General features: G+C 38.7%; 2 protein-coding genes across 7 annotated transcripts in view; one reads left to right on the top strand and one right to left on the bottom strand.

The window, feature by feature from the left end:
* The first annotated feature begins 6,786 nt into the window (after positions 1 to 6,786).
* Positions 6,787 to 10,788, top strand: LOC122652520 (receptor-like cytoplasmic kinase 176). 2 transcript variants are annotated; one of them, XM_043846284.1, is made up of 6 exons: positions 6,787 to 7,049; positions 7,733 to 8,058; positions 8,334 to 8,469; positions 8,636 to 8,778; positions 8,880 to 9,003; positions 10,104 to 10,788. In XM_043846284.1, the coding sequence occupies exons 1-6, from the start codon at positions 7,001 to 7,003 to the stop codon at positions 10,556 to 10,558; spliced, it is 1,233 nt and encodes a 410-aa protein (XP_043702219.1). In that variant the 5' UTR covers positions 6,787 to 7,000; the 3' UTR covers positions 10,559 to 10,788. The 2 variants fall into 2 exon arrangements, with proteins under 2 accessions (XP_043702219.1, XP_043702220.1); XM_043846285.1 differs by lacking the exon at positions 6,787 to 7,049 and adding an exon at positions 7,345 to 7,437.
* Positions 10,789 to 12,259: 1,471 nt separating this feature from the next.
* Positions 12,260 to 21,655, bottom strand: part of LOC122650197 (serine/arginine-rich SC35-like splicing factor SCL30) — a 70,744-nt gene continuing 61,348 nt past the window's right edge. For 2 of the 5 annotated variants that reach the window (XM_043843529.1, XM_043843526.1), the window contains 7 exons: positions 19,552 to 19,713; positions 19,348 to 19,425; positions 18,288 to 18,455; positions 14,775 to 14,815; positions 13,254 to 13,332; positions 13,001 to 13,165; positions 12,382 to 12,572 (listed from right to left, as the gene is read on the bottom strand). In XM_043843529.1, coding sequence (XP_043699464.1) covers positions 12,452 to 12,572; positions 13,001 to 13,165; positions 13,254 to 13,332; positions 14,775 to 14,815; positions 18,288 to 18,455; positions 19,348 to 19,425; positions 19,552 to 19,706 — 807 coding nt within the window. In that variant the 5' untranslated portion in view covers positions 19,707 to 19,713 and the 3' untranslated portion in view covers positions 12,382 to 12,451. Of the gene's footprint in view, positions 12,328 to 12,381; positions 12,573 to 13,000; positions 13,166 to 13,253; positions 13,333 to 14,774; positions 14,818 to 18,287; positions 18,456 to 19,347; positions 19,426 to 19,551; positions 19,717 to 21,655 lie in introns of those variants that run through there. The other 3 variants (XM_043843527.1, XM_043843530.1, XM_043843528.1) reach the window with 3 other exon arrangements.

Below are 21,655 nucleotides of genomic sequence, written 5' to 3'. Positions count from 1 at the left end.
ATGCTCATTTCACCATTCCTTAGATCGAATACGAATCGGATGTGATCGCCTCATAAATCTCATTTCATCGAACCTTAGAACTAGTTGAATCATCAAAAACCCTAATGATCGCGGTCAATGATTAATTTTTTATTATCGGTTGAATTTTTTTGTTTTTTCTTTTTTTCGGATTATTCATATTTTTCCCCAGATATTCTTAAATAGATAGAGATATCCCTAAACGATGCCGGATGAGAAACCAATATAGTGATTTTTCGAATATTTTGACTTACATCCCTGATTTATGTAACCAAGACCTGCCTCCACTCGACAAATACGATTTACTGTCAATCCATGTCTCTTAGTGGATCGAAGTCTCATAATGCTCATTTCATCGTTCCTTAGATCGGATACGAATCAGATGTGATCGCCTCATAAATCTCATTTCATCGAACCTTAGAACTAGTTGAATCATAAAAAACCCTAATGATCGCAGTCAATGATTAATTTTTTATCATCACTATATTATTAGTTGAATTTTTTTTTTCTTCGGATTATTCATATTTTTTCCCCGGATATCCTGGTCGATCCCGTATCAATGGGTTGATACGAACAAGGGTAGAAATGTACAAAAAATAAATCTAATGTTTGAACAAAAAAGTATAAACCTAATCGACAGATCGATTCACATCGGTATCGCTGAGACCAATACCAACAAGGGTGTATATATATATTAAAAAAAATATTTTTTTTTTTAAGAAAATAAGATAACCTAACCGATGCAATCTAATACATATCGATCTCCATCTCCACCGATATCGATCCAGGACGGTATTTATTGAACTGGATCGGTTAGGTTATCCTATGTTCTTCAAAAAATTATTTTTTTTTTTTAAATATATTTTTACCCTTGTCTATACTGACCCACCGATAAAAGATCGACCAGAAATCGGTTTTGGTCTCAGCCGATATTGATCTAAATCGATCTATCAATTAGAAATAATTAGATTTTTTTTTTTCACATTTTGACCTTTGTCTGTACCAACTCACCGATACGGGTTCGGCTAGGAATCGATATTGGTATTTGCTAAGGAATTGAAGAGAGAGAGAGAGATCATTTAGAACAAAAATTCATTTGGGATTTGGCTGTGTTGTATATCGGATACGGATATCGGATAGTAAATATGAATGTTCGATTGACCCGTTTAGTGAAGTCTAAAATGATTTTGTATCTCAAGTCTCATTTCATCACCTTGCTGTTCACAATTTCCAAAGTTTGAAGAGGATAACGTGCATTCTCTTTTTATTTTTATTTTTATTTTTATTTTATTTATTTTTTTGGGGTACAAATCAGATTTTGAGGATCGTGTTTGAAAGAGACGGAGCACTGGTATTATTAATGTGGTTCACCTACTATATGGGTAAACAATAGATAAAGTGGTTTAATAAATTGAACGTTTCAGATTAGATTATAACAATTTAATAGCTCGGATTGATAGAGCGCTGCTATTATTAATTTATAATAACAGTACTCGAGCGCTACTACCGCTCGCCCAACTAAAAAATTACATAACGAAACTAAAACAGACGAAGGTGGATTGCGGGTATCTGAAGAGATGCTGCGAGACATTGACGAAGGAGAACAGAAGACTACAAAAACACTGTCAGAGAAAAGACCCAGTGGTGGGGATTTGTTCTCGCAGTTTCTGAAGCAAAGAAAACCCTTAGTCGAGCGGTTGGAAGCTGTGAATGAAGAATCACCAGTTGGGTCAACGACTAGTGTTGGGATTAAGAAAGAAAACAATGAGCCATGAGGTAAGAGTTGGATCGCTCTACGGCATCAATGAAAGGGGATTTCGGTAGCTCAAAAACTGTTTCAAACTCGTAGCAACGCCTTAAGAAAATTGGGGAATTTGCCCATAGTTTCCAAGACTCAAAAGAGTTGGATCGTTATCACCAAAAATGTCAAAATTCAAGGTTATATGCAATTTTGTCAGAGATTATATTTTATTTAATTTATTTAAATAACTACTGGGGGTTAAAATGGATATTTCAACTTTAGGTGTTAACTGGGCTTAACGTCAAGGAAAATGTTGATATTTTACCAAAGTTTGGTATATCCATGACATATTGATACTTACGGGGGGTGTCTGTGAAATTATCCCTTTATTAAATAGTTTCACGATTTATGTAAATAAACAACTTGATTAGACTTCGATAAATCGTTTGGATTTTATTTTGATACTCTTATTCTGGCAGGCCTCATGGGTCAAAGTCTGATACCTGTTGCCAGAATCTAACTAATCAAAAGTTTTTAGGATTATAATATAATAATAAGAATCTCTCTCTCACTCCCTCACTCCCTCACTCCCCCTAAAGTACTTACCTATCTTATGGATATAATAATAATAGGAAAAGTCAACAATCACGAGGGCTAAGCTGTTTATGTAAAAACAGGTCATCATCTGCTGTCTCACTCTATCAAACCATTTGAAAAGTCCCCACCCACCCAACACGGAAAGCAACATTAGTCTCTCATGGAAAAGGAAAAAAAAGGAAAGAAAATAGACTAATCTTTCTATAGTGTCCTATCTTTATCAAAGGTTTGATTATAAAATATGATTATTGTTTCTAATTTCTCCCCTAATTCACTCGTCCCTATTACTTTACGAGGAGAGAATGTTCTCAACTCTCACGCCATACTGACGTAATACATACATCATCTACAAAATTACAACGTTCTCCTTTAACTCATTATATAAACTGTTGCTTTCGTACTAAAAAACTGAGAAAAAAAAATCCATCTTGGAACATAGGAGGTTATTAAGGTATCCGAATCTATACCGATATGTACGGCTGTCAATTGATCAGTCTAATCCAATTTTGGTTGATTGAAACAGTTTTGATGTGAGAAGAATTCAAAACCAAACCAATAAAGAAAGCTTCGATTTCAATGGATTTTTGTTTTAGTTTGGTTTTGATTTATTTTGGTTTTTTCTAATCAATTTGATATCATTTGTTTTAATGATTTTTGGGTTATTATTAGTTTCTTATCTGTTTGATTTCGGTTTCAGTATAGTTTTTCATATTCAGTACAGTTCGATTTTCAGTTGATATCACAATACTTCAATCCAAAACCAACCCAATTAGCCTAAGTTCGGTTAAGTTCAGGTCGAACATAATTGGTTTCACAGTTTCGGTCCATATTTTGACATCTCTATCGATATGTATTGTTTGAATTGGTTTGTATCAATCTAATAGTCTAAGCCATCTTTTGAGATTGACCTTTATATTAGCTGCAATATTTATTGGAAAATAGTAAAAATAAAATAAAATAAAATTTTGAATGTAGGTTTTTTTTTTGTATCGGGTCACCATTAGTGATCCGATACCATGACCGATATGATCAAATGTGCAAGTAGATATGTATCGGTCAATACGATACCGATACCTAAATCCATGGATCGCATACTTGCCAAGTACGCATAGGTCATTTTCATGTCAAACCTCATCATACCTAAAGATGACATGTTTACTGTGATTAGTATCTTGTATAGTCCATCAATTTTTAGGTTATGGAATTTGCCAACGACACAAAAAATATCACACGAAAAGGGCTAAGGTCTCTTATTCATAAGAATTTTAACCTAAATAGAGTTGGTCAAATAGAAAAAATAAAATCTTGAATGAAAATAAAATTAACTATACAAGGAAAAAACACTTATATATTAGAAAGCTTATGATTGAATTCAAGCCCATCGTTTTACACATGACTACCCCAAACCATTTCCTAGATATCCATTGGTTAGATTTTCTTCGAAAATATGCCAATGAGGTAAATTACCTTTCAAAAAAGATATCCACAAGTTATTGGTATGGAATAGAATTTTTCGTGCCAAATCAACGGAAGCATGGGAGGACACGTTTTACAATTCATATACAATAAGAACCCAAATAATAGAGAAATGAGAGAGTATCATGAAAAAGGAAGAGAAAAATCTTTAATTTTATTCCTTTTTTTCCATGAAAGTTAAATATATATATAGAACTTTTAATGGGCTATTGTATAAGGATCGAGTTTTTCTTCAATTACCATGAATGAGAATCCATTAACTGTAGTAGTTTTCATATGCTTGCATGGTATGTTCTGAGGGCATTTTAAAGAACATACTAAAACCTTATAGGGATTTGTGAACCCTATGATGGTAGTTGAAGCTAAACCATCACCGTGTGGTGAAAGAAAACTTTGTCCATTATATAATATTATACTCTAGGATGGATTGGTAAGATGTAAAGAAGAATGTAATATTTGGGATTATTATAATTAATGTAGTATTTACTATGCCAAAATTTATAGGACTTCGATTGGCTAAAGCGTTTCCATTCCATTCCTTTCACATATTTTTGGATCGAGCTTCTCTGCGGTGCGGGGGTGCATTGGAAGATGTCTACGTACTTCTAGAGTTCGACACGTGGTCAAGGATGGATGCACCCCACCAAACTGGAAATCCTTTTCTCCGTCGCATGTGCATCTAGTTTGATGGTGTACAGTCATCCTCTTCATTCGAACAGCACCTTGGCCACATGTCGAACTCTGGAATTCACCGAACATCTTCCGGCGCACCCCGTGCGGTAGAGGGAGTTCGATCCCAAAATTTTCTTCTTTTCTAGGCTAATGCCTTCCGTCCCTAGTCCAAATCCAGTCCTATGTAATATGTTTCCAAATTTCAGGTAAGACAAAAAGGGCACAGGTAGCCCACTTTCTGGGCCTCCCTGGTTCTCGCACCGAGTTTCCAGGCTCTCCCTCTCTCTCTCAGACAATTTCACAAACACTTCGCTGGCCTGCTCGCGGGCTCGTGGCACGTGTTTTTATGCATGTTTGCCTCCCTCGTCTGAGTCTTAGGTGAGGTCCATGCATGGACCTTTTCTAATCCAGCTGGCATCGTCGAATCGGAGACATCGTACTCTATTCTTAAATTTTGACTCATTGACTATTAGGGTAAATCTATGCATGCTCCGTGAATCAAATTAAGCTTGAGCCAACGGAGACGGTCTCCCTGTCACTTACCAAAAAAACAAGAAATGGTCTCTGTCCCTCTCTGTACAAAATTGTCCTTCTAATCTTTATTCGTGTGATTAGGGATGTAAATGGATAATCGAAATTTGAATCCGCATCCATTCTGTTTATGGATATTCGTATTCATTTAGAGATATTAGAAAAAAATCTGAATACTTCAATTAAAATTCGTCTGAAAAAAAAATCTGAATATTTAATAATAAAAAATTAAGTAAATAATAATTTCAAGGGTTTTTGAAGATTCAACATGTTCTAGAATACGATGAAAAGAGAATCATGATCTAAGATATATGGATTGAGAGTGAATTGTATCCATTAGGGAGAAGAAGGTCCAGATTACACAAGGCAGAGATGTACATGGATGATCGAAAATCTGAATCTGATCTGCATCCAAATCCGTTTAGAGATATTCGTATTCGGTCAGAAAATATTCAGCTTCGATCACATCTGATCCGTATCCGATCCGTTTACATCCCTACGTGTGATGCTTATTATAGTCTTATACCACCGCTCATTAAAATTAGACATGGGTAAGAGAGTAGTAACATTATTTCATATGAAAAAAACAGAAATAGAAACAGGGGTTATCCCATGGCAGTTCTAAAAAAATTTTCCTACAAATAAAGAAGCAGAGAGTGATTGTTAAGGGTGTTATAGGTGATTGCAATTGGCATTTCCAAAATTGATCTAATGCCGATACAATTGACCGTTTTAACCCTCTCTTGTACTATAGTATCGGTATTGGTCACGATTGACACAATTGATCTAGTACCGATACAATTGACCATTTTATTTCTCTCTTGTACTATGGTATCGGTATTGGCTCTAACACCACTTATTAGGGACTTTGGTAGAATTCATCTTCAAAAGCTAATTGTTAAGGAGAGGGTGTCCAAATACCAATTAACCCATTCACATCCTTATTCATATTCGATGTGAGATTATTTTTTCTGTCTATCGCGTGGAACCTCAACAACGTTTTCCTATATCAAGTGGATCATACACCCAGATACAAGAACGCACAAAACTACCATCTTGATCTATATTAATGATCCATATTAATGCTCTTATGCATGCTCTCATTGATCCAATTTAGTTCATGGTCACACGATCAAGCTGTGATCTCTTGCTTCTAAATAAGTAAATAAACAAAAGAAATAAAGGGAAGAGATTTATGCACGGGACAAAAAGCCTCATTGAATATTCGAAAAGGGGGGGTGATTTTGGTATTTGGATATTGAGCTAAAAACTGATGGCTAAGCATGTAAACCCCCAATAAAGCCGCAGAACAAAACCGAATTGGAATGGCCCAACAATATGCCAATCGGACGGTCGAACAGCACAACAGTCAGAAAGCAACACTGTCCGTTTTCCGTAAGGGCGGGCGAGAAGAGAAAGGAAGAGCGGCTATAAGGTATAAAAAGTATAAAACGGATAAGCTTAAGCGGGACCAACCCGCCATTAATGCCATCTCTTGCTCTCACACTCTCTCTCTGTGTGTGCAGAAAGCTGGAAAGAATAGAAACGAAGCTTTAGCCAAGTCAACTATGAACTAACCTCGCCTTTCGGAAGGTCTAAACCAGCTTCCAAGAAACCCAACCTAACGAAACCTATACACGAAAAAGTTTTACCCTGTCTTAAATGTTCCTTTTTATCTCTGGATTCGGCTTTGTGACGAGGAAGCGATTGTTGTCTTCCTTTTTCGTGTTCGATTTGGTGTTTCAGTTGAAGTTTCTCTCCTGCAGTCAATTGGGGAAGCTGTATTTGTGGATGTCACCTATCTTTACAGGCAAAAGTTTGTGTTCACACTAGATCTGCTCTGCTTCACGGACCTGATTCGGTTTTTTTCTTAACAAATTCTCTGCACCTGAAACTCTAGTTCTACCGATCTTTAGATAGGAGGCAGTCGGAAAAAGAGGAGACATCCTTCTGTATTTTGTCTCCATGGGAGCTTGCTGGAGCGCTCGAATCGCTGAGAGTCCGCTCCACACAGGTGCTTATTTACTGAATGTTCGTTGCTTTTTTCGAGCTGCTTGCAGCAATATTTTTGGCTTCCAATGCGGATGTTGATCGGTTTAACGCGCTTAATTTGCTTGTTTTTTCCATTGCCCTGCTTGTGCTGGATGGATCCTTGTGGATTTTTGTTCGTTCGGTGTGTCTAGTTGATGAAACTCCGAATTCCACTGCGGTCCGGGTTCAGTTCGGTGGTAGCTTGCGATTTTGGTGTTTAACTAGAACAATTTTTTTACCGTGTCTGAGTTGGAAATTTTCCCCCTAACCGTCCCTTTATCCGTTGCATTTTTTTTTTCCTGATCATCTTTGTTGTAGTTTTTCAGTTAGATTTTCGCACCATTTCTTCCCGAAATGACGGTTTTGTTCTGGTAAGCTCACTTGTTTTCACTGGAAATCTTGGAGTCCGTCCCAGTATCTGTTTTTGACTGAAATGGTTGATCTGTGGAAGATTAGTTTGTTAGTTTTCTGAGGAAACGCGAGTTTGTTGCGGCTAGAGCATTTGTTGTTTTAATTGACAATTTTCTGATGTAATCGTGATACATAACTGAAATTAATTCCTGGTGTAGTGTTATTCTGTGACATCTGCTGTTCTTCCATCTCAAATTATAAATTTTTCTTACTTCCTTTTCCAAATATATATGAAATGTCTCGTTGATCCTGCAGGGGTGAACTCCAAATATGGTAGCAAAGAAGGAGGTGATCTGAGTGGTGCAAGTAGCAAAGTTTCTTCTGTTTCCGTGCCTCCAACCCCTCGGAGTGAAGGTGAGATTTTGCAGTCTTCCAAAGTAAAGAGCTTTACCTTTAGTGATCTCAAAATGGCCACTAGAAACTTTCGACCTGATAGCGTCTTGGGAGAAGGCGGCTTTGGTTCGGTCTTTAAGGGGTGGATAGATGAACATTCATTCACGGCTACCAAGCCTGGTACCGGCGTGGTTATCGCTGTCAAAAGGCTCAACCAAGAAGGTTTCCAGGGCCACAGAGAATGGTTGGTGAGTGATTCATTTTTTGGAGATCTGATTCATCTTTCTTTTGGAATCATATATTTATGCTTTAATAATGGTGGGTAGATCTGAATATGCAAGGATTCTATATACACTGAGATTTAACTACTCGATGATGCTTGTCTAGTATTGTGTTATCCTGGTTGAGTCTGCCTCTCACTTGTTATTTTCTTGCAAATCTCAGGCTGTTTATATGCAATGAAATATTAAACTTTTTAGATTGGAGATTTATTTAATTTTGAATGGTACTTGTAACTCTACAGGCAGAAGTTAATTATTTGGGGCAACTCTATCATCCTAACCTTGTAAAATTGATTGGCTACTGCTTAGAAGATGAACACCGACTGTTAGTATACGAATTTATGCCTCGGGGAAGTTTGGAGAATCATCTGTTCAGGAGTGAGTTCCTAATATTCTTCACTATTAACTTGACAAATTCCCACCCTTCCCTCCCTTCTTTTTTGCTTTGGGGACAATCATTCCTTCACAAAGAAACTTTTGTAACACCAGTCGACTCAATAGTTTATCCTTCCGTGAATGATGGATTTAGCTGTTTCTGGAACAGGGGGTTCTTACTTCCAACCACTTTCTTGGAACCTCCGCATGAAAGTTGCTCTTGGTGCTGCAAAGGGGCTTGAATTTCTTCATAGTGCCGAAGCAAAAGTCATATACCGGGATTTCAAGACTTCCAATGTTCTTTTAGATTCGGTATGAAATCTAGGAATCGCATTTAATTGATTCAAATATTATTACTGATTTTACTAGACCATTACTAGCTAACCCTTAGTTTTTGGAAATTAAAATCGCAGAACTACAATGCAAAGCTTTCTGATTTTGGTTTAGCGAAGGATGGTCCAACTGGTGATAAGAGCCATGTGTCCACTAGGGTCATGGGGACGTATGGATATGCAGCTCCAGAGTACCTGGCTACAGGTATTCAGTTCACTTGTCTTTGTTTGCCTTTATATATGCATGTCAATGTGCAGTTCTAAAATGTTTTCTGATTTTTGTAGACTTGTGTGGCGTCTATCCACTTTATTTTTATGTTCTTTGGTTGGTGTGGCAGTTGATGTGCCTGATTTTATGGCAGGCAAAAGAAAAACTGAAACTAGTTGGGTATGACATGGTTTTGTAAGTAAATGTCACCTGTTTTCTTGGACAGGTACTTGTGTCCAAATCCAACTTGGTTTTAGTCTGGAAATGGTTGATTTGACCTGTCTTTTCTGACTTGCATACTTACATTTGCACATTTGGAAGCCTTGTATGGTATTGAGACCAATTTGTCCAAATAGGGAAACCCCAGCCTGACTCAGCTTTGGTATGACATGGTTTTCTAAGTAAATAACATGCAGACCAAATTGCAAGAGATGAGTTCGACCTTCATAAAATGGATAAACTTAATGATTGGATTCACAAACTTCCCGTCATGCGAAAGCTATAGAAGAAGCTAGGTCTAGATTGTGGATTGGAATGAGCTCCTAATACAAGTGTCACTATCTTTTTTTGACCCATCTGATGAGCTGGACCTGCTCTATTTTAGTCCACACTAGAACGAAGACCAGTGTTCAAACAACAACCCCCCCCCCCCCCCCCCCAAAATGCCGGCTGATTATGAAGCTGAGTGAGGCTGGGGTTTTCCCATTTGGATAAATTCGTCTCAATACCATACCAAGGCTTCCAAATTTGCAAATGTAAGTATGCAACTCAGAAAAGACAGGTCAAATCAAGGATTTCCAGACTAAAACCAGGTTGGGTTTGGACGCGGGTACCTGTCCAAGAATACAGGTGACGTCTAGTGGAATTGCTGAAAATGCATGATCGATCTATGTGTGTGCTCACACAAGTTGTATTTCCCATGCTTTACATGATCTGCAAATCTTAGTCTGTTTGGTTAGACTTCTCCCCTAGCATTGAATATCTTAACTGTAATGAGGCATTTCTTCCATACATGTGTTCTGTACATTTTGACTTCCAGCTCAGATCAGTCTGATATATCGTTCCTTTGATCTCAGTTTGAGTTTCTTCTTTTTTAGGTCATCTAACTGCTAAGAGCGACGTATACAGCTTTGGAGTTGTTCTCCTGGAAATGTTATCTGGCCGACGAGCTATAGATAAAAACCGGCCATCTGGAGAGCACAACCTTGTTGAATGGGGCAAGCCTTATCTGACAAATAAACGTAAATTTTTCCGTGTTCTAGACACACGTCTGGAAGGCCAGTACTCATTGAGTGGAGCCCTGAAAGCAGCAACCCTCGCTCTCCAATGCTTGTCCACAGACCCCAAGTTAAGGCCAGACATGGATCAGGTGGTAGCAGCATTGGAGCAGCTTCAAGACTCCAAAGATGTAAGTGCTGAGAATGGGAACCACCCAAACCATCAGAGCCGCCCCACAGGTGGTCCCAAGTCGCGTTCAAGAAGAAGTGCAAATGAAGCTTCTAATGGGAAGGCTTCTTATCCCAGGCCATCTGCTTCACCCCTCTACGCTTGAGAGCAAAGGCAGGAACTCGATTCACCTGTAATCCTTCCTAGTGAGAGAAGTTCACCTCAGATGGTTTGGGAGTGGAAGACCACCATGGTCCCAAGTACTGCACAATGTAATGTACCTGTATCTGTTCGATTAATGTACAGTTCTTTTTGGGCTAATATATTTGAAGTCAGCGATAGGTAAAATAGTGGTTGTGTCTGGAATATGAAGAACATGAGCAAATTAGGAGCTGAGGTTCACCAAGAAGTCTCTAACATTTGATTGGTCAGCTTGGATAGCAAGGTTCCGTGTCATCTGGGGAAGGTGCGGGGTAGGCCCTTTTCGGAAGAAGGAAGCAGAGGGTGTGGGAAAGCTGATTTTTTGCATACATTGCAATACTTTTTTTTAAATATATACTTTTCTCTACTAATCCGGTTCATGCATGTCACTTGGCGTTTCGTTTTTATCCTAGAAATGATGATTCCACTAGCTTCACATGTGTTCCTTTTTAAGTTTCTTTTGTATGGATTTGTTTGCTTGTCTCGGTTCTCATCATCGACACTGATTGGATATTATCGAGGAAAGAGAAAAAGAAGGGATTTAGGGGGTTGGGTGAGGGAGTGGATTTCGTATGAAAGTGTCTGATACATGAATCCAACATCCAAGGATCTAAAATATGTAACCCCATGTCTAACATCGTTTTCTTGGTTACCTTTCTGTGCTGCCCGATGAATATCGGCTATTAGTGGTAGTAGTTCTCTTGTTCTGCATCTTTAACCATATTCAAAGTCTGTGATACACGAATCCAACATCCCTTTCTTGGTGAGACTAGTTCTTGTTCAGCTGTGAGATGGATTTTTTCCCTCTGAAAGAATAGTAGGTTTAAGACCATCTTTCCGTTATCAAGTGTAAAGTAGGGCAGTCGGGTTTAATGTAAGGTCCTTCCCTTGTGCTCCAACTGCGTCTGAAACGCATATAGTTATAGACTTGTGGACATGCTATGGCCATATCTTGTGACCGAAACATATTACAGTGGTCAAATTTCATATTATCTATCCAGAATGCTTAGAATCGTTTGATTTTTGAATCAGTAAAAAGTCGTTTAATTTCACATCAACTATCCAGAACTATTTGGCCCATTTGTCTTGCTAGACATGTTGACCAGCTATTGCCTACCCTGTGAAGGTATCCGTTCCATGACCAGACAATTTCTGCTAGCCTGCAAACTGAGTTATTTGGGCATCCAAAAGTATTATACACTTCATAAAATGTCGCAGACTTGCAAAGCAGATGCAGTCGAGTACTGGTTCTCATAAGTCGTTTGAGTAAATAAAATCAGTAACAGTAAATCCTATACCAGACCACCTAATATAGCCGGTCTGCTTTAGATTTCATAACTGCCATCAAATGGTAAAGCTGCAATTTGAATAAACCCACATTTTGAGCTCGAAATAGCTCTCATATTGTAAGCGTACTAAGACCAAATGGATATATATCCAAGCCAAAGCTAGACAGTAAGGTTTAACAAGTACAAGCCAAAAAGGCTTTATGTTGAGATCGAAATGGTTCTCATCCTTGATCCTCTTTCAACACCTAGTTACAGCAACACAGTAAGGTTCAAGTATGAGTTCAACACACCCCCACCCCCACCTCCCAAAAAATATAAAAAAAGAATATATATGTCGGCCTAAAGCAGAACTGGGTGTTTTTAGGACTCCCATGACGCAAGAAACGGAACCATGGGGACTTTCCCTACAATTGCACATAAATATAAAGAGAAGAACCTCCTCCAGCTGCAAGGTGACAACCACAAAAAACATGTCATAAGGTGTATGAAAACTGAAAAGTGAAAGACACCAGTTAAACAATCAACAAGAAGCTTAGACTGGTGGTCTTGCTCTGCAACTTGCCTTTACTTTATCTGCTGTGTCTGGGTGACAAGTCAGCAGACCTCGATCGTGACCCAGATGGTGATCTTGACGCACCTCCAGGAGATCTCCAACCTACTTGTGTTCCCTCTGCATCATAGATAGGCTTCCTGAAACCAATGCATGGCAAATGAATACATCACAAAAAATAATCAACTAAGGCCATCAAGGAAGTTGCAGAAACAAACTACTGCAAAAAAAAAAAATACAGAAAAAATTATGATGGCAGAAAAGAGTAGATCCAGCCTTTGAGGAACAGCTTGTCTTCAGCCTTCATGAATGTAAGAAATGAGATGACTACTCATGTATCATCAATGCAGCTTAGAAACCAACCACTACTCATGCAGTCCAGGAAAGAATGACTGTAATATGTTGGCACTAGAAGGGGTACAATTCAGCCTTCACGAATGTAACCAATGAGATGACTACTCATGCATCATCAATGCAGCTTAGAAACCAACCACTACTCAAGCAGTCCAGAAAAGAACGACTGTAATATGTTGGCACTAGAAGGAGTACAATTCAGTTGAAATCTTACTCATGATCTCTGTCAGCATCACCATAACCTGGTGAATACGACCGTCTCTGCAAGCGGTCATCTCGTTCTGGTGGAAGATCCCTTGGTGATCTAGAGCGATCTGCCTGCCTTGTCCTTGGGGAAATGGAGTAGCCACCTCGCTGCCTCGGTGCAGGAGAATAGGATCTAACAAAATCAATGAGAATGCATCATTTTCTTCAGCTCCATCTCACAGTAATAGGGGTGCAATTCAGCTGAAATCTAAGCAGCTTACCTCGAACGGTATCGACTCCTAGAAGGTGGAGCATAACGAGGGGAACGTGAGCGGGATACTGAACGGGAATGGGAACGTCCTGAAGCATATAGGGCGTAAAAAGCATTACTTTCAGGAGGGAAGGAAGAGGGTAAAACAATTCCAGATGAAAGTACTCACTGAATTGAGAAAGTAAATATACAGCTAGAAAGTGTGCCTCCTGCTGAAGGTCACATTCCCAATTCATTTTTCAGTCTATCCTCGGTCTTTTTAACACCTCTAATCTGGATCATACCTCCAGCCCAATCCAGTGGTCGCTGATACAAATACCCACACCACACCAAATAACTATCCTTCAATACCATCATGTTTGGTTGGATTCCAAACTTTCTGATTGTCAGGAATGGCAATACTGAAATTTCTTCTCCCAACAGAGACAAGTCCTAAATCACCTTGAATTTTTGTAATTTATTATCTTACTTCTAATATTTCCAATCATCTATCAAACATCCTTAACTAATAAGCACTAATTTTCTTTATTTGTTGTTTCTTTGTCTCCCAACATTCAATTCCATAAACCATTGCTGGTCTTTTGGTGTTCTGTGAGTTTTAAACAGAAGTCCCTTTGCTTAAGTAATCAATAGGGCATGGAGATGGGGGAATCACCATGAATCATTCATCACTGGCATATCAAAGACAAACCCAATAAAAATTCTGCAACAGGGAACAGCAAACTATGCCTATTATATGAAATTTAATAAGGATCTATCAGGAGGCAAGGAAAATTACCTTCATAGAGGGTGATTTTCTAGGGTGTTACTTGAAACTCACCTTTCAAAAAAAATAAGTAATTGTCCAAAAAGAGTATTACAATGTACACTACAAACCCAGGGTCCAAAGCCAAACTACCATTTGGGTGTATTTTTTATTTTTTTTACAATTTAGGGGTTCCACCATGTTTAAGGGGCCTAAAATAGTGTTTCCTACAAGTTTTGGAGATTAATTTGGCCATTTGGGCCTCGAAACAATCAATCTTACTTAATCTTCCAAGTTTCAACCAAAATTTTCCGTGTTCTGTAAAATATTTCAGTTTCAATCCTAGTCGAAACCATGCTTGAAATCGAAACCTTGAACCTTGCTTGCCTCACTATCTCTAGGTGGCCAGATAGAACCTCGAATTTTTATCACCTGCGGTTCCCCTGCCCGGTACAGTTCCCTAGTGCCTCTAATAAAAGGGGGGTGGACGTGTTCAGTCAGGGGGTGGAATGGTCATTTCAGCCCTCCCTATGAGAGGAACCGCACAACCGTACCAGTCAGCGAACCTCAGGGGATAAAGGTCCATAGAACCTCACTGGACTCCAAGAAATGAATGGAACTGCTGGTTCTTATTTCATGCCAAATATAGTTAAACAAACTCTATTATTCGAAAGGAATACAGACATCTGAAAGCAATTTCACAAATTCATTAACTAATTATTACTCCCAAAAAAAAAATATTCATGAAGGTTTTAAAAGAAAGCACCCAGTAGACTTCAAGCTTACCGTAGTATGATGATCGCTGTCCTCCATAACCTGAAGGTCCCCTGTATGTAGCACAACCAAGAAAATGTTCAGAAGGAAATATAACATATCAAACATTTGGGCATGCAATTATTTGTAAAGACATTGTTCGGTTGTAGGGAAAGGTTGGATGGAAAAAAAGTGGGGATCCATGTGTTTTGCAGTGTGAAGACATGGATAGTGAAGTGAGGAAAAGTTGCACACATTCCCACAGTTTTTCTGGTTGGCAGTGTGGGATAGCTACGAGTCTACCCTTAATTATAACTATATTTACCAAAGTTGTTCCCATCAAGTTTACAACATACGCCATTTGAAGATCCCTCTCCTCCAGTGGCTGTTCCAGTTGCTGCAATTGTCCAAGGCAATTCTGCCACGGCCGAATTTGAAAGCATAAGACTGAAATTTTTTTTAATAAAATCAGGAGAAAATCCTGCTTTGCAAAAAGCTCTGCAAATGAAGTTTAGTATGTTAGGACTAAACAGAATTGGGAAATTGAAGGTATATGAATCCCCATTCATATCCCTGCAAATCCAGCACCTTCTCCTTCGCCTGATTCCATTAACTAACCCCTGATCTCTCTCAATAATTCCTTTCTGCAAGTCTGGTATTTCCGTAAATCTGGCATATTCTCCTCTGATGACCATCCTCGGAACTGTTGATTAAACCCCCCCCCTTTCTACTTTTTCTGTGTTCATTGTTGTCTTCTAAATTAGGGATACATGGAGGGCGGGAAAGAGAGAGAGAGAGAGACTCACAGCCAGGAATAGTTGCACCAGCAAATCCCAATGATGCAATCTAGGCTTCAAACCCTAATTAGATCGTTGTGGACCCACCGGAGTAAACAAAAACTCAATTTTGTAGTGTGGCAATTTTGAAGGTTTTTCAGCATAGTTGGGACCCTATTGGAAGTAAGGGTGTCAACCGGTACAGTTTTGGTAATACGGTATGGTACAGAAAATAGGTACCAGATACTAATATCGTACTGCATAATATGTATATTTCTAATCCCGATTCGGTACGGAATATATATGGTATGGTTTCCTCAATGCAGCTTACATCGACACAGACTCTCTGCTTATCGCTGATCTCACCCTCTTCACCAATTTAAACAAGAAGGTAAGTGTGAAATCTAAAACAACTAAACCAAAGATCAAATAAAGAGAGAGAGAGAGAGAGAGAGAGGAGGAGGAGAGGACGAAGGAAGTGAGGAAATTCCGAGCAGCGCCAGCGATTGAAGCCATTTCCCTTCCTTGCGGCGATACTTTCGTTGCTGAAACCTGAAACCATGCTTGCCCTGTGCAGATACCTTCGTTGCTGAAACCTGAAACCATGCTGCTCTGCGGCGACTGAAGCCATTTCCCTTCCAATGACTCAATAGGTAAAACTATGTCTCATTGTCTCTACTTTTAAAAAAAATTACAGAATGGCATAGTTTTTTTTAGAACAAATTGGATAATGCTCTAAGTATTCCCATTCACGATCTTGGAGACCCACATGCGTTTTATTCAACTGTCACATTTGTGCCCCCCCCCCCCCCCCAAAAAAAAAGGTAAGCGTAGACTTCAATTACATGGTCCTTCAGCTCTACTACGAAAACACCCTCATCGCCACTCAAGCCATCGATCCTTTCTCCGTGTCAAGGACAGAGTCAAGGTTCCACACCGTGGAGATGATCTGTAGCCAAGTTCTGCCCATGGAAGTCACGCAGAAACTGAGGAAACAGATAAAGGGATTAGCGGAAGAGATCAGCGAGAGCGAGATGAGAGGAAAAGGGCACAACTTAGCAGAAAAAGAGAGAGTCACAACGAGCCGCGAGGAAGGGGAAAAGGCCAAAAGGATGAATCAATGATGATTAGGCATTAGGGTTTTGGTTTTCCACTCTTCCAGTTTTCTGTTTTCAATTTCATATCCCTTTAGTTACAATCTTACCCTCCAAAACGGTCCGGTATCGGTGCATACCGATGGTTTCAGCTTAGAAACCGATACCGTACTGTACCAAATGCAAAACCGTTTTCTCGTACCATACTGTACCGAAATTGTAACAGTACGGTTTGTTACGGTTTTATGCAGTCGGTTTCGATTTTGGTATACAACGTTAAGGGCGGAGGATCTTTCTGGAAATTCAATTCAGAATAGAAATAAATTAGAAACAAGTTACTGTATGAAGGGGATTTTGAGTTATTATTAGAGATTTTGTCCCTCCTAGCAATTAACAGAATCTGTCCTCCACTTCCTCTCGACACAGAAATTAGAGGCGAAGAGATAACGTTAGGCAGGGACTTCCGACTTCTTAAGGGAGCTGTAACCTCCTAGACACAATCCAACAGAGCTGGAACTCTGGGACTGCCATAGCCCAGCTTTGATATTTGTTCTAAAGCCAGAAAATATTATTTTATTGGGACTCCAGTTGAGGTTGTGAAGAATGACATGCTTAGTCTGGGTCTTGAGCCAAGTATGACCTCAGACAGAGCCTTTTGGAGGGCAAGGATCCATGTTATCGACACTATGTAGCTGAGATTTTCCTGATTTCCTGGGCTATCCTCTTCTTCTTACTTTCATTGTTCATTTTACATTACTTACTTTTCTTATCCCATTTCTTCATTGTAATCTGCATTCCTCTTACTTTGTTTTTTAAAGGATCCATGTAGCCGACCCCATTCAGTTAGGGATAAGGCTGAGTTATTGTTGTTGGGACTCCAGTTGGTGCAATAGATCTGCAACTGAATATTTCCAGAAACAGAGAATAGGTTCAGACTTGCCATATATGGAAGTTTAATCTCAGGTATGGGACCAGAAATCAATAGAAACTAACAGAATCTTAACTGCCAAGTTTGAGAAGAAGCTAAGCAACAATGAAGAAGAGGAAATGACAAGAAATAGATAATTCAAAAGTGGCTGGAAAACAGGGTATCCGCCCATAACTAGAAACAAGGAGAAAAGAAGTGGAAAGAAGAAAAAATTGAGGGAGAATAGAAAATGAATAAGGATTAAGAAGAGATGACACCTGAAAGGAGTGATTGAAATCTGCTTCAAACAGGAAAGAGGTAGAAGATAAGCTGTCGGCCAGCAAGCATACGGAGCAGCGACCTTTAAAAATCAGTTCGATTCAATCCAATTCCCACTGAAAATAGAGTTCCAACCTAATTAGGAGACTCACTCCTAAGTAGCTAAAATAGAACCCTACAGCATCACCCAACATATTTCACACATTTTTCCTTATCCGAGTTGATCACAAGCAAGAAATGACCATGGGGATTTTAGGGCAGGTGAGGTGGAAAAGACTGCAGAATATTACAAAATTTCCTGTTTTCCCTCCATGGTTTGCCAACTAGATACACAAAAACACTGTTCATTGGGAAAATCATTCAACTTTATCTTACTGTTCATCCCCACCCCGCCAACCAAATGGGGTCAAATAGAAACGAGGCTATTCAGTAATATTTTGCTACGACTATTTGCTAAGCAGAATTGAATATATAAAGATATACAATGTACCTCGTTGACCTGGATCGGTTACGCATCTCTTCTGGCCTTTTCCTGGTCTCCGCCGCAAGAACCACAGTTATCTCTCTCCCACAAAAAAGTTGTCCATTCATATGATACTGAGCCTCTGTAGCATCATAAGGATCCACGAACTGCACAAATGCAAAGCCACGAGGTTCCCTGCATAGGAGATGCACTGAATCTTCATGGAAAGTATCTAAAATAAGGCAAATTACAACTTGTGGATGACGTGGAGAATTATATGAAGTTCTCAAAAAATAAATTCCAGCATAGTACGTTGCTGCAATGTCATTTTACTTGGTATGCCTTCCTTACCTATAAATCAACTAGAGTGCACTTTCACAAGAAGTACACCCAGTTCAACTTAAAAGCAGTTAGCAATCTAAGCTTAGTGGCTGACCTTTCCTTCTATGGTCAAGTATGTACAGCAACTTCAAAAAATGCAATGACTTGAAAATTCTTCACATTCTTGTAAATATATGGACTTGAAATCAACGTTGCTCCACAAATAAAATCTTCTCATGCAATCACCCTTCAATTTGACGTTCAACCTCTTCCTCATCAAACTTCTATTGATGTGTGAATTATATAATTTCACTTCATACAGGAACATTCTTCAATTGAACAATACTCTTTAACACCCTTGAGGAGACCCATAATTTAGGCAATGCAAAACAGTATGCCTTCATCGGGGCTTCGGCTTGTTTTAACTTCAAACCAACAGACCCCCTGACAAATCATTTAAAAAAGTAATTCACAATGAAAAGCATAAAACAATTGACTTGACAGGAAAATCATAACCTCCCTCCCTAGAAACAAGTTTCTCCATACCATTGTCAAGCACCATGATCAAATATCCAAAAAAAGGAAAGAAATAACATAGAACAGGTATATGAGAACTAGCAATGCTAACTGCTATAGCTGGATCAAATTCACAACTGCATACACACACACACACACACACACATACACAGATTAATTTTGAAAACTGGAATAAAATGGAAGAAGCAGAGTAAAACTGAAAATAAGCTGGAGCATGCAAAAACCTCACCCTGTGTAATAATCTTTTGGCAGATACACATCCCTTACTGGTCCAAATCTTTCAAATGGAACTCGAAGATCTTCTGGTCTGCAAATACCGACAGATAAATGCTAAACTAGATCCATGTACAAATCAGGGGTAAGAGGATTTTAACAAATTATATATTGTATAGGAAAACAGACAGAGCTACCAATCACTTCAAGGGAAAGTTACCCGCAATTGAGAGGAACATTTCGAACCAAAAGACTTCCATTATTCTGCTCTCTGCGTCCACCATACCCACCATATCTCCTTCGTGGGGGACTCCTTCCTCGACCCCCATATCCTCTCCTTGGAGGACTATGATACGCTGGACTATACCTTCGCATGGTAAAGCTGTAATGGAACACTTGTTAGTTGTTACAAATATTTTTTTCTTGGTAGTTTTTACAAATATTTTTTTCAAAGTTCATATTCACGACTTTCAAACTTCAATGCCACCTAAAGGGCGTAACCAATGCACAAGGCTCCCGCCACTGCGGGGTATGGGGAGGATCATAATGTACGCAGCCTTACCCCTGCTTTTTCAAGACTTTAAAAAACGAAAACCTTTTTTTACCTAAACAAAATAATGACAAACAATGATCATAGTGCACAAGCTTAAAATGCTGGTTTTATTTTAGTGATTGACCATCTCTGTACTACATAGTTTGATGTAGGACAAAACATGAAGAAAAAGAGACCAAAACACTGTTCACATTACTACTCACATGAACCATGTCACAGCCCCTTATTTTGGTTTGGTGAGAATATTCTTAGGAGAATCGTGGGGGTATTTTAGTTAATATCACTTGGTCTTTCTTCAACACAGCTGCCAGCAGATAGTTTCTATGTGGGGACCACATGAGACTCCAGTTTTGACCAGGAAAGGATTGGCTGCACTTGAGAAGATTATATTTAGTTTCTATTTTCATGTTTCTAAAAATTAGTTTCTATTTTTATGTTGAGGAATGAGCTTTGTATGATGTACATCTTGCTTCAGCCCATAATAGAACTCTGTGCAGTAGATCGAAGCATATTTTTAAAAAAGTTACTGTTCACGTGAACAGTGATTTGGGGCTGATATGGACTACAGGCTTAGAGGAGTTATTTTTGGTGTTATTTTTATTATTAGACACTTATTTAGTTTCCTATTTGAGTTGTAATCCTAATTGGGATCCTAGTTCTGTTAGGAATCCTAGTTAGAGTCTAGTTTCTAGTTTATAGGTTTTATTAATTAATTTCTTACTTAGATTAGGATTGGATTGTTTTATTACAGATACATGTATGTGGCTGAACAGAAAAGAGATACAGATTGAAGAAAAAGAGCTACTGATGAAGCTGTGAGATTCGGCAACGGTGAGACATCATGGGTGAGAAGCCCTGGATGAGAGGATGAATGATGGGCTGAGATAGCTGATCCTAAACCCCCCCCCTCTTTTATTAGGTGGGCTTCACATAGAGAACAAAAGAAGAATTAGAAGGAGGGGGAAGAGGGAACTCACGTTCACACACTCACACAGAGCTTCACTAATAAAATCTCATTAATTAAATCAGAGTTCTTATAGCACGGTTACATCTATTTAAATAAAAGAAACCCAACAAGAAAGGAAACTAACTCTAACTTGGAAACTCAAATGAATAAGAAAACTAAATTCTAGTAGCCTACTAAAACTGAAATAAAATCTTATGTAGCTGACCCAAACAATAACAAGAAATAAAATAAATAACTAATTACTAATTAATTCCAAACCTTGTTGGACCAAAAAACCTTGGACCAGTTCTGTTTAGGTTTGGGTCTCCAGATCCTAACATGCTTGTCCAACCAGCCAAGTGATATTGCATCATCTATATCCCTTTCTTCTTCTATTTCTTATCCTTTTATTTTCTCCTTCATATGTAAACAGAAAATAGCATATATATATATATATATTTATTTATTCTTTTTTCTTTTTATTGTATTGATCCTGCTGCAATCGATCTCCTGCTGGTTTCCCTGGTTCGAGGTTGACTTTTGCATTACTCCGGTAACACAATTTAGGAATGTGGTTTTCAATTTGTGGAGATTTCTCTTCGAAGAACTGTGGAGGAATCACGAACTCGATGTGCACAACCTCATGCTCTTCACAAGGAAATCGAACAGGTAGTGTTGTATCCACGTAATAAACCATAATCTTCTCCCCTACCTTCACCATTACTTCCAGTTCTTCTTGTGGTTAGATTGCTAATGCTGCCTCTTTTGGCTTCTCCCCTACTTATGTCGCGATCAACAACACCACTTCATGCTTCCAACCATTAT

This window comes from Telopea speciosissima, chromosome 2, assembly GCF_018873765.1.
Source record: "Telopea speciosissima isolate NSW1024214 ecotype Mountain lineage chromosome 2, Tspe_v1, whole genome shotgun sequence".
Taxonomy (NCBI): domain Eukaryota; kingdom Viridiplantae; phylum Streptophyta; class Magnoliopsida; order Proteales; family Proteaceae; genus Telopea; species Telopea speciosissima.
The sequence above is the reverse complement of the archived record's forward strand: the minus strand, read 5'-3'. Positions and strand labels throughout refer to the sequence as shown.

Excerpts from the sequence above, each read along its gene's own strand:
- LOC122652520 (XM_043846284.1), top strand. The coding sequence starts at position 7,001 with ATGGGAGCTTGCTGGAGCGCTCGAATCGCTGAGAGTCCGCTCCACACA. Across the intron at positions 8,470-8,635 it reads GGAGAATCATCTGTTCAGGA|GGGGTTCTTACTTCCAACCA; the intron begins GTGAGTTCCTAA and ends TTTCTGGAACAG. Across the intron at positions 8,779-8,879 it reads CCAATGTTCTTTTAGATTCG|AACTACAATGCAAAGCTTTC; the intron begins GTATGAAATCTA and ends TTAAAATCGCAG.